This window comes from Syngnathus scovelli, chromosome 3 (genome assembly GCF_024217435.2).
Source record: "Syngnathus scovelli strain Florida chromosome 3, RoL_Ssco_1.2, whole genome shotgun sequence".
Taxonomy (NCBI): domain Eukaryota; kingdom Metazoa; phylum Chordata; class Actinopteri; order Syngnathiformes; family Syngnathidae; genus Syngnathus; species Syngnathus scovelli.
The window spans coordinates 19,584,662-19,596,135 of NC_090849.1; the positions used below are offsets into that span (position 1 = coordinate 19,584,662).

The following is an 11,474-nucleotide window of genomic DNA, read 5'->3' on the forward strand; positions in this document are numbered from 1 at the left end:
CTAGGGTTTGAAATTATGATTAAAACTAGTTTAAAACCCTAACCCTAGTTTGAAACTCCAGTTTGAAACCATAACCCTAGTTTGAAAGCCTAACCCTAGCTTTAAACCCTAGTTTGAAACCCTAACTCTAGTTTGAAGCTCAGAATGGAGCAGGGCGACCAAATGCAACTTGGACCAGGGTTTATTGAAGGGAAAAGGTAGTTGGAAGAGAGGATAAAGGCAACAAACTAAGAGAACCGGCAAACTGATATAACTTAACGGACCGACCGACAGACAGACTGGCTAACCGAAACAGAACAGACAAAGACAAAAAACAAGAACGACATCAAACATGAAGACATCACGACATGCATGAGCCGAAAGGGGAGTGAGGGGCAGACAGGACTTAAATACAAGACAGGTAACAAGAGGTAGGTGACTGTGATTACATTGATTGAGGTAACACAGGAGGGGAGGGGCGACGTGAACAGAAACCATGGCAACATATTGACATAATAGTGCACACTGTGAGGGATTGATCCCTGCTCATGACTGTGTGTTATAAAGCTTTTTTATGATGTATCTTTTTTTAATGCCCATGCAAGATTTTAACGACATAGTAAGGCTTTAAAAGAAATTCTTAAATAAAATAAAATACACTTATTTGAATAAATCACAAAACTTGGCTTACTTAATAAATATTGGATCACCCAGGCTGACTTGTTACTTTGGAAAAAAGCAACCCTTGAAGTTCATTACTCCTAGTTTAGTTAGATAAGCAAGATGCAACAGGAAGTTCACACTAGAGGCTGGAAGACAAATTGTTATATCGTTGCGGAAACCTTGGCTCAATTTCAGATTAGGGAAAATCATTCCGAATTATTTGGTGTTCTTCCTATTTTTAATTTTACATCTCAATCTAGTATATTGTATTCGACACAAGAAGAATTTGGATGTTCTGTTTCTTTACATGAAATGTACAAAATAGGAGGAATATCCAAATATTCTGTCCATTAATCCCCCAATGGTGAAATTTGTAAATATCATGGACAATGGATACACACGATCAGCAATGTTCAAATATTAAACACTCTGCTTTGAAAAATCTCAATGGTTTAATGATGCAGATGTATTAGAAAAAGAAAAAGATATAAGAATCCAACGCTCTCTTGTTGATCCTAATAACAGGACTGTCAACACTCGGATTGATCTTGCATCTTCTTAAAGCATGTTTGACAAAATCAAACAAAATGGTTGAGGACAACAGTTCCGATTAACTCCATTTTATGTGCAAAGGTTTCCTGGTTAAGTACAAAGGTAATGCCTGAGCTAGGATCTTGGGTTGAACTCAGGAGATCCCTAGATAACAGGCCTTTGAATCTATGTTCAAACATGTCGCAGATAAACACGTCTGAAGTTTAGCATCCTCTGTGGCCAATCTGCTCCTCTGTAGTCCCAAGTATTTCCTAAAGTGTATCAATACATCTGGATGGCCAGCAGATATCGTGTTTGGATTGCTCCAAAAGTCATCATTAAAGACTTGATGGAACTCCCTTTCCTGTAAGGATATCACAGATTTTCATTTTTTTTAAAACACAACATAGCACGGCAGGGTTATCTGTCTCGGTCGTTTTAATCTTTCTTTTGTGTTTATTTATTTGTGAATTTTCTTCATGTGCTGATTGGAATCCAAACATTCTGTGGTGATGAGTGTTGTGAGAAGTGACATAATGATCATGTGAGGAATCTATTGTTCTGTAATCAATAATGACAATTGTGCAGCATAGCCTGTGCAACATAGGTAGCCCAATAAATATCAGAGATTGGTACCTTGGTACTAGAAACAGGACAAAAGTTGTTCTTCAACCACTTCTGAAAGAGGGCGGGCGAACGGGTAAGAAGATGCCATGCCTTCCACAGCGCCCCCTGGCGGCACGAAAGCATTAATAACGCGATTGGACAAGGCAACGATAATAGCAAATCTCAGTCTCCCTCTGTTGCCCAAAAACGGAATTATATTAAAAACCCAAATTACAATCATAACTATGGAAATAGAAATCTTTCCGAATGAATTATTTTTTCAATCATTAATGATTTTTGTTGTTGATGTGTAGTATATGCAAAAGAACACAAATACATGGTCAAACCTCATTGATTGTAATTTGGCTTTAATTGTGGAACAATATACAACAGTAAAGCACAATTGTCATAACAGTCAGCCAAATAAAAGCATGTTTACGCTATAAAAAATGCATTATGAACAAGCATTATACTGATTGGCTGAACAAAACTTATTTGTTCCTCCGATCCTGAGATCTACTCAGGATCACTACACATCTAATTCAATTACTGAATATAAACACTTTCATTAAAGTGCTCAAATAAGACCCCTATGATTGACTGAGCTTGATCAGAATTCCTGTGATCGAGTCTTCACAATCAAAAGTGCTGGCTCATGTAATTTGAACTATATTAGAATTGGGACTGTTTTGTGTGTCTTTTCATTTGAATAGATACAGGATATATGTGTACAAAGCAGAGTTGTCTGCTGCTGTAACCATATGAACAGACTTTGGTGCAGACTAGTTCCTGTGTCAAGCTCCTCCAGTCTTCAGAGGTGGTTCAGTGCAGACGTGGCCCATTAAAAGTTCCAAGGTTTGTGCTGTCGGTGCAACTTTGTGCCAGCTTCACATAATGAAGACAAGAGAGAGCAGAGAGCCGATCACAACGATGATGCTGTTGTAGATGGGCCCACTGGACGCTCCGGTGTAGTACTCCATATCTCCAGAGCCCTCTGGCTCGTATGCAGGACCGGGTCCATAGCCACCACTGTGTCGCGGGTAGCCGTAACCTCCTCCGTAGCCCCCATATCCCCCATAGCCTCCGTACCCTCCATACCCTCCGCCGTACCCATAACCGGGGCGGCTCAAGGCGGAGCCCAGCATGGCTCCTCCGATGGCCCCCGCTGCTGCGGCGCCGGCTACTTTACCCGCACTGGGCCCACTGCTCCTGGGAGGGGCCGGTCTATAGGATGGCCTCCGGCCACCAAAGCCCCCCCTGAAGCCTCCGCCACGACGGGCCTCTGAGCTAGGGGTCAAAGAGGCTAAGAGCAGCACACACATGGTCACCGTCAGGGTCACTTTTTGTAGCCGGAACATGATTGGTTTACCTGGAACAACACACATTGAAAAACAAAGTAATAGTGTAATACAGTGTGTAGTCAGTCAGGCATATCATATCCATAATAATGACTAAATTAATGACCCCTAATTTAGAAAGTTAATTTGACTTAGGTCAGAAATAGACACACACACAAGATGTTCTGAGCACAGCTTTGTTATTTTTACCATGCTGATTATTGAAGAGCTCTTAATCCTTCTAAATGGAGATGCACTTTTTATGGAAGCTTTCATAATCCTCAGTTCCTAACAATGCTTTCTGCTCAGTGCCCCTGTGCTATGACATATAATGATGTCAACAAGTGGACAGTAACAATGTCCGTATTGCAAATAATGTTGCCTGTTACAATATAAAATTATTGATAAGAGTGGGAAGACGAGTGTTGTTCTATCATTCACACACTCACAGACTTGTTCCTAATTTAAACTGGTAATAATCCAATTAGTGTAGGTCATTTGTAACAAGGCGAGAACTTTCCAACACAAACAAATGTGATGTAATCTGAATCGATGACGCACATCAAAATATGCCAAAATGTAGTCAATCAACATCTAAAAATGTTGTAATCAAAATAGACACACTCTGGGAAAACTGACGAGACCGCTGCAAAATTGAACAGGACAAATATGTGGACATTAACATTAAAAATGACTTTGTGGCCCATGTTGCTCATCACAATCACAAAAAAGTTTTTTTTAAATTAAAAAAAAAAGACAAAAACACATCAAGGACTAGCTGGCAAATACTTTTGCAGTGGTATCTTAATATTTTTTCCAAGGCTCATCTCAAAACAGAAGAGGCTAGAAATATTTTCTCAATAATATTTAGTAGTATATTAGTAGATTCATTCAGAAGACCAACCCTAATTGAAAAATAATTTTGATCATTCTGCTATTGTAGTTTTTCAAGATGATAAATTTGGGATTTCATTGACTAATCATCAAATTACAACAAAAACTGAACTAGTGAATTAAATCAGTTCCCCACACTATTCAAATGCTAAAAGGTGTTCTTACCTGCTTGGCGTTTTGTCAAGAAATCAAAACCCTTCTTGTGTTTCTCTCCTCCAGTAGCTGAAAAGCACCAATTGTGTGTACGTGTGTCGCTGTGCGCAAGCAGCAGTCTATGAAGTGTGTTTCAGTGTCAGCCACTTCTCCTTCAGATGATCCCGTCGAGGGGATCATCATCACGTCTGTCATTGGCTGGCTGAGTGGTAATCTGTTTCAGACTTGGAACACCTGATGATCTAATTTTGAATCAATGCTCCAATAAGGCAAGTAAAACATCTTATGAGCTTGACTAAGAGGATATTGCTGTCAGTTTCAGGAATGTTCGATGAGGGGTGGGCAAAGTACGGCCCGTGGGCCATGTAAGGGCAGCTTGGTCTTTCATCCGTCCCACTATGCTTGATATTATGGCTTATAACAACATTAAATATACTTTTTAGGAAAAAAATTATTGCCTGACTTTCGATGAACACTTATAGCATAACCACTGCGCTACAGAAAATGCAAAGATGATGGATAACGCACCCCACTATTTGCGGAAATACAGTATCAGCATATTTTAACCACCCACGTTTGTGTTATCTTTCTCCAATTTCATTTTAATTAAATTACAATCATTATTCAACACCAGCAGCCCTTCATTTTCATGAGTTCTTCACATTATTTCATAACTTCTGAAGAAGTCATACAAAAAAAAAGCAGTCAAAAGAAGTCGAAAAACAAAAGCATGCACATTCTCAGAATGACATACAAAGATGAAGTACTACACAGTACACGACGGCTCATAAAGAAAACGACAAAATCACTAAAAGACATCCTATGTGAGTAACAGTGGGTGCAGCGGACGCCTCTTAACAGCATTGCCGAGGTGAGCCGATATTAATTCGGTGCCAGACGACACAACATGACGTCGCTCGTCTGTGTGCCGCTCGACACTCTCACTGACCTACTTCCACTCGAGCGCGGCGTGTAAGTTGTGTGGATGTCGCACACAAGCAGTCTTGAGTTGTGCACCGGGCTTAAAGTCTTTTTGCTGTGCTTTCAAAATATCAACATGACATTCATATCCTTTACGTGGGATGTGCGTGTTGTCTGTGACCAATGCTGATTTGTAGACGTACCTGTGAGTTGAGGGTGAACCACTTGACCACTCGTAGTAGGGGACAAAAAGGATCCCAGTGCATCGTGGACACAAAAGGAGGCTTTTGGCCTTTGTTCTCGCTGTCTAATTTTTACTTTTGAGGGAAAAAGTTATTTGTTTGTGCTTGGTGAGGTTTTTCCGCAGGCACTTGACTAAAAGCATGACCTGATGCTTGTGCTTTAAATGAACTTTTAACATGAGACAATCAATGCGGAGAGCACAATGGCTGAGTGGCTAAAAAGTCTTGGTCGCAGTTGAGAGGTCAGGCAGGGTCATTAAGGCCTCTCAATTGAAAGTCAATGTTTGTTTGTCAAAAGGTGTCTCGTGTAACAGTCCAGGGTGTGACCCAAAGTCAGCTGGCAGGTACAGTCTCCAGCTTACTTGTGACCCGAACGAGGACAATAGAAAACGGATGACTGGCCAGTGTAACCTTCTGTCTCCGTCATCCAAAGCACAGACATCGAGACGGCGTCCTCGCTTCGTGTCTTGTGCGTTCGAAGCTTGGAGTCGTCCGACACGTTTGACGTGATGCTGGTGGCAGCTGGTGTTCACATACATGCGGGGCCTTCCGGAAGACAGCCGAGCTGCTTTTCGATGATACAACGCAAGACGTTGTACCTGCACAAGTCAAACAGTAATGATCAAAGAAAATCGGTGTATAAAATGTTACGTAATTCTCCACACTGGATATTTTGACAAGTGCAAAATGTTAACATGTTCCTTTTTTTTGATATAGTGACAAAAAATACCTTCTTTTATAAAACTGTAAATGGAAACAACCTCTCATACCTTCTTCTTAGCTTCTGCACCTCTCTATCCTCCTCCTCCTTCAGCTTGGTGATAAAGCTCTGCAGCACCGGCATCTCAAACTTGATATACTGCGCCACCTAGTGGAGTGGAGGAGATCACGCACACATGAGTGAGCTGAAAAGAAGCCAGGCTTGTCGGTGGTGTGTGTGTGTAGAGATGCTTACATCATATGTTACTTCTTCTCCCAGGTCTTCCTCCATGAGGAACAGTTTGCACACCTGCTCACACGGACCCTGCATGACTCTCCAAACCAAAGGGAAGTCACTGCGCTTCAGCTTCACTCGCTCTGAAAAAACACACGCACGCACACTTATTAAACATTGTGCATTTTTACTGAACAACATCACTCAAAGTCAGCCGACAAGTGCTATAGAAATGGATGTTGGTAAATTTTATGAGAGGCATAAGTGTATCGAAAAAAGAAGAGGCTAATGCGTGTATAGTGAGAGTGCTTACGACTCACCTCCGCTAGCATGCGCGAGGTAGAGCGCAAAGTCGTCTGGGCTGTTTTCAATCTTAAACTTGTTGAGGAGTACTCTCAACACCTGAGGCGTCGTCATGCAGCTGTTGATGCGAACGTTGGTCACCGAGCCGAAAGCAGGCGTGAATACGGCTGTCTGAATACGACACGACAAACATGTGAGTCTTGAATCTTGAGGTGAGTTTTAACACAAAGCCAAGAAATTAACCATCACTGTGCCTTCCTCACCTTGTGGTTGTAGAAGTGTCCATTGATGGAGAAGCGATGGCGTCGGATCTTCCTCTGGTCGCTGGGGGAGCGTCGGTGGATGCGCCTTAGAACCCCGGCGTCGCTCTTGGTTCTGAGGAGCTGAGCTGAGCTCTCACTGTCCTCTGTTGGGTCGATGGGAGAGAGAGGCAATCACATCACAGTTGTTTCTTCATCAGACTGCTGATGAGGACATTCACCTTCAGCATGCTCCTCCATCACACCGTTGTCTTCCGATTGGTTGGCAGGCGGCGTCACCTCCACAGTGGGCGGAGTCTCGGGTGGCTTTTGTTCACCGTCTGCGTTGTTTGGGGAGCTGTAAGGAAGTCGCAAATGACTCTTTATACATTTCTCATTCATTTTCTTAAATGACTTGTCAATGATTCAAATTATAAACAATGATAGTTATTTTATGATTCAAACGCAATATTTTACCTTTAACAATTTTGTTCGACTGCATATTTATTGTAACCAATGATTCATTCAGTGTACAGCTGGAGCAAATATGGAGGTATTTTGGCAGCGTTGACCTTCAACGTGAACATTTCCGGTCATTGATTCGTAACCTGATCAGCGTGCACTTCTCACCCTTGACTGTCCAGAATGCAACCCGAGTGCCAGGACGTAGAGGAGGGAGGGGGACGGATGCGCTCGTGGTCGTCCTGCATCTGCAGCCTGATTGGTCGCCGCAGGCCCCAAAAGATGTTCAGCAGGCCCTCCACAATCAGCTCCCCCTCTTCCTGTTAGGGGGAAATCAATCAATTGCTCACCACCGGATCGAAGGACTGTCGGGCCACGAATGTAAAATGTCTGACAATACAGACCTCTCTGTGCCTGAGCTGTAAATTCTGTCCTTCATAGTAGAGGTTGTATGTTTTCAAATGCGAGAGGAGCGTTGCCCTGGAGACAGAGAAGGTCATATCTCAGCTCAGCACCTCGCTTGAGCAGCTTTGGCTGGATTTAGGCAACATAAAGAGGAACCTTGTGTGGAATTGGAAACTTTCAGGGTTGGAATCTTCTCAAATATGGATCAAAATTGGCCACTTTTAAGATGCAGTAAATCCAGCCTTTGTCATCATAAATGAGTGGCTTACTTGCTGATGAACTTGTTCTCTCCGACCTGAACCCCATTGTGAGTGCCATCCATGGTCACGCTGCATGAGAGGAGCTGATGACACAAACAAAAGAGGTGCTCCATCATTAGCAGACAAAGAGCACAAAAGAAGCAAAAGACAAGATTTATTGATTGGCAACTTGGACTTCCACTGCTCATTTCAACATGTCACTTCCTTCTCCGCATTTTCTGTGTGTTCGAGCCAGCATAGAAAAAGAAGCTAAACAGGTGCAGGGACACATGTGCAACTAGCTAAGACGAATTCTTCTTGCAGCTGCTCTCACAAAGACACATGCAGCCAGCAGATGAAGAATTAAAGACATATAAGCTTAAAATTCTGCAGTTTAGTGGAAAGCTGGCACGAGTATGTTTCAAAATGTTTTTTCCACAGCACAGGTCAAAAAGGGGAATAGTTTGAACAGCTGTCATGAGATGCAGCAGATGAATCCTCCATATGGTGTCGAGACTAAATCACAAGGTTTTCATTCCCTCACAAGCCTGATGTTTCCCTGTCAACCAAAAGCGCAAAGTGAGCCCGCTTCTGTGATGTGAACACCACCGATGGATCTAGAAAAAAACAGCCATGTGTTAACAAGCAATATTCTGAGCGCACCATGATTTTTCTTTTGAAATGGAAATTAGTACTGGCGCTATTTTGGGTCCCTTCTCTGAAATCGTCTCTTCAGTGCATTGTGGTTGTGAAGGTGTGTATGTGTTTGTGAGTCTTGTCTCAAGAGAGCAAAAGCAAGCAGTCAGAGGGAATCGAGAGCGTATAAAGGAAGTGCTCCCTTTCCGCTGTATCACTTCCTCCTTTGCTGGCCCAGTCACACAGGAAGCTGACACGGGGGCAAGACTTCCTCAATCCAACGCTGATGAATTAGCACCCACACCCACAGATTATCCACACACACACAGATACTACATAATCTAAACCTGTCAATCAGTTCTCGGAATTGGATTAAATATTAAAAAGCAATCATCTGGGGGCTATCAATATTTCAGGTCTTGGTATGTCACACCTCAACGGGTGGCGTCAAGCTACAAAATGGAGGTGACTTGAATAGAGCAGCTGCGACCAAGGGCGGTTGTGGACTGAGACAGTGATATACTTCATGTGATCTCAACAACAGGATCAGCTCAAGATGGCTGCTTTTTAACCTCGAGGCCATCTTGACAAGTCAAGTATGTGCTTAATGCAAGCTTTCTTTCAGATTGCCGTCACTAAATAGCGAAGAGGTTAAACATTTCCGATTGTTTGCTTCGACTAAGTCTCCCTTCCGTGAGACATGAGATGGTAAATCAGAGGTTTGAATGGACAGTTCTGGAGAGTGAATTCCCTCGTGGCTCATTACGGCATCAGCCAGTCGGTTCCTGCACACTTTACCGCTTTTCGACATCACCCACTGCTCCTCAGCAGAAGCCTGTCTACAAGCAGATATGATTCATACTTTTTGCCAAACTCATCCAAACATTCTCGTTTTGTGTAATAGTGAAAGAGCTCAACTCATTCCGTGTAATTAAAACCCATGACTACAAACAACCTCCAACTCCCCTCCACCCTGGTTTCAAAACGACAAACACACATGCCTGCTTGTTTTTCTTTCTTTCTTTTTTTTAACTACTAAGGATCCTTTTTAGTGAGATGAATAGCTTTTAAAACCCTCCTACCGACCCCTTTAACCCTGCCAACTCTACAGATCGCCTCTATTGTCATTAGTGTCATAGCAACCCAGAAACATTGAACCAAAAATATAGTTCCTTCTGCTTCTCATTAGACATGGCAGGGGCCATTTAAAGCTTGGCAGGCATGACTGAAAAAGAGATTAGGTCATGAAAAAAAGATTCTAGCACAGCAGCACAAATCTACTTGAAACTCAGCGCCACAATGTCGTTGAACTTATATTGCATACCACTGAACCACGATGCCTCTCATGCCTTGTGAATAAGTGCATAGAAATTCATCTAGGTTCTCCAAGTCTATACAATCCCTACTATCATAGCTCTGCAAACCCGATTGTGTTGCTCGGCAACTTATCAAGGGGTATCATCATATATGAGGGAGGGGGGCTGAGAAAATGTCATCAAAGTGCAAGAGGGGCTGGCTAAATAATTGACATCCCTGTTCTCGAGACGTTGGTTTGTAATTCTCTTTACTCACTTCATTTGGTGGTTCAAAATCATCTAGTAAGCATCAACGACATATATAATAAACATGAACATTTTTAGGTCAAATTTACAGTATTTTTTTTAAACTTACGTATGAGGAGTTGTAACCTTACTGCTTATTATTACATAACCAGTCAGCCTTGATCTCGCACCAAGCTTTAGACGCAGCCCACACTTAATGACGATTGCACTACGATAGCATCCCTTTAACGAGTTGTTGCATCGTATGATTTAAAACATGAAATGGTAAGGGTAAAAAAAAAAAAAACACGTTTAAAGAATTCAACGCACACAATGGATGCCGCAGTGATGACATTAAAGAGCATCTTACCACAAACTACGACGACGTTGTCGGCTGCGTCAAAAGATTCGCTTCGTTCCTTTCACATGCGTTTTCGTGCGAGTTGCCGGTGGAACCGAAGGAAGCTCCCTCCTCGGTTTGTCCGCCCACGATCGCCTTCTTTTTTTCGGTCTGCCCGCGTTGTGGTGCTCAGACTTGGACAGAGCGATTGCATCTGTCGTGGAGGGCGGCGGAACTCGCTCGCGCCTCCCTGGCAGCCAATCAACGCGCGGGCCCCCCCAATGAGTCTATTGTGCACCAGACTTGGTCACACTTGAATGAAAGCCTCGAGGAACAATGGAGGAGACGAGCTGCCAAATAGTGAACCCTCCACACACACACCTTTGTTGTTTTATGGAAGGAGCACGTGGTTTACAAACCAAGCGCTGGTTCCTTGAGATGAATGTCGAATGATTAAAAAAAAAAAAAAAAACATCTAACGTGGCAATGTGGCTTTGAGTTTTAGCTTAGGTTTTAAGTTAAATGATTTTAATAAATCAAACAGATGAAATAGTTGTGCGGAAACGCCGTCATTTGCAAGCTACATTTTAATATTTGCTCCATGAAATTGTATTAAATTGCCCACTAGTCTCACAGTCGCGTGATTATGACGTAACTAAACTGCTTCCTACGTGCATACAGTGATCCCTCGCTACTTCGTGTTTCGTGTATCGCGGCTTCACGACATCGTGGAATTTTTTTCCAAATTTTTATTAAAAGTCCAAATAAAACTTCTAAATCGAGGAAACGTGTGTCTAACCTTTAGGACAGTGTAGTATTGCTCCAAATATTCGTTTACATTCCTTTAGAAGACCGTTTTCATGTGTTGGCACGATCGCGAATTAGCATATTTCCGCTAACTCGTTAGCCTGCCCAGTACTTCTTGTTGGTGACCGTACTTCGCGGATTTCACTCATCGCAGGTGATCTTTGGAACCAAATATCCGCGATAAACGAGGGATTACTGTACTTAGATGTTTTTTGTCCTCCAATCAGATTTCACCCTCTTTG

The 11,474-nt window shown here is 42.5% G+C and overlaps 1 protein-coding gene across 2 annotated transcripts; it reads right to left on the reverse strand.

The window, feature by feature from the left end:
* Positions 1-2,130: 2,130 nt before the first annotated feature.
* rassf2a (Ras association domain family member 2a) lies at positions 2,131-10,771 on the reverse strand. Of its 2 annotated transcripts, none has more exons than XM_049763783.2 (11): positions 10,456-10,771; positions 7,939-8,012; positions 7,669-7,744; positions 7,433-7,584; positions 7,045-7,160; positions 6,827-6,969; positions 6,581-6,734; positions 6,282-6,403; positions 6,097-6,194; positions 4,176-5,925; positions 2,131-3,148 (listed from the first exon to the last, which is right to left on the reverse strand). In XM_049763783.2, exons 2-10 carry the CDS (start codon positions 7,989-7,991, stop codon positions 5,856-5,858), a joined length of 984 nt encoding a protein of 327 aa, XP_049619740.1. In that variant the 5' UTR covers positions 7,992-8,012; positions 10,456-10,771; the 3' UTR covers positions 2,131-3,148; positions 4,176-5,855. The 2 variants fall into 2 exon arrangements, with proteins under 2 accessions (XP_049619740.1, XP_049619741.1); XM_049763784.2 differs by lacking the exon at positions 10,456-10,771 and adding an exon at positions 10,216-10,364.
* Positions 10,772-11,474: the final 703 nt, after the last annotated feature.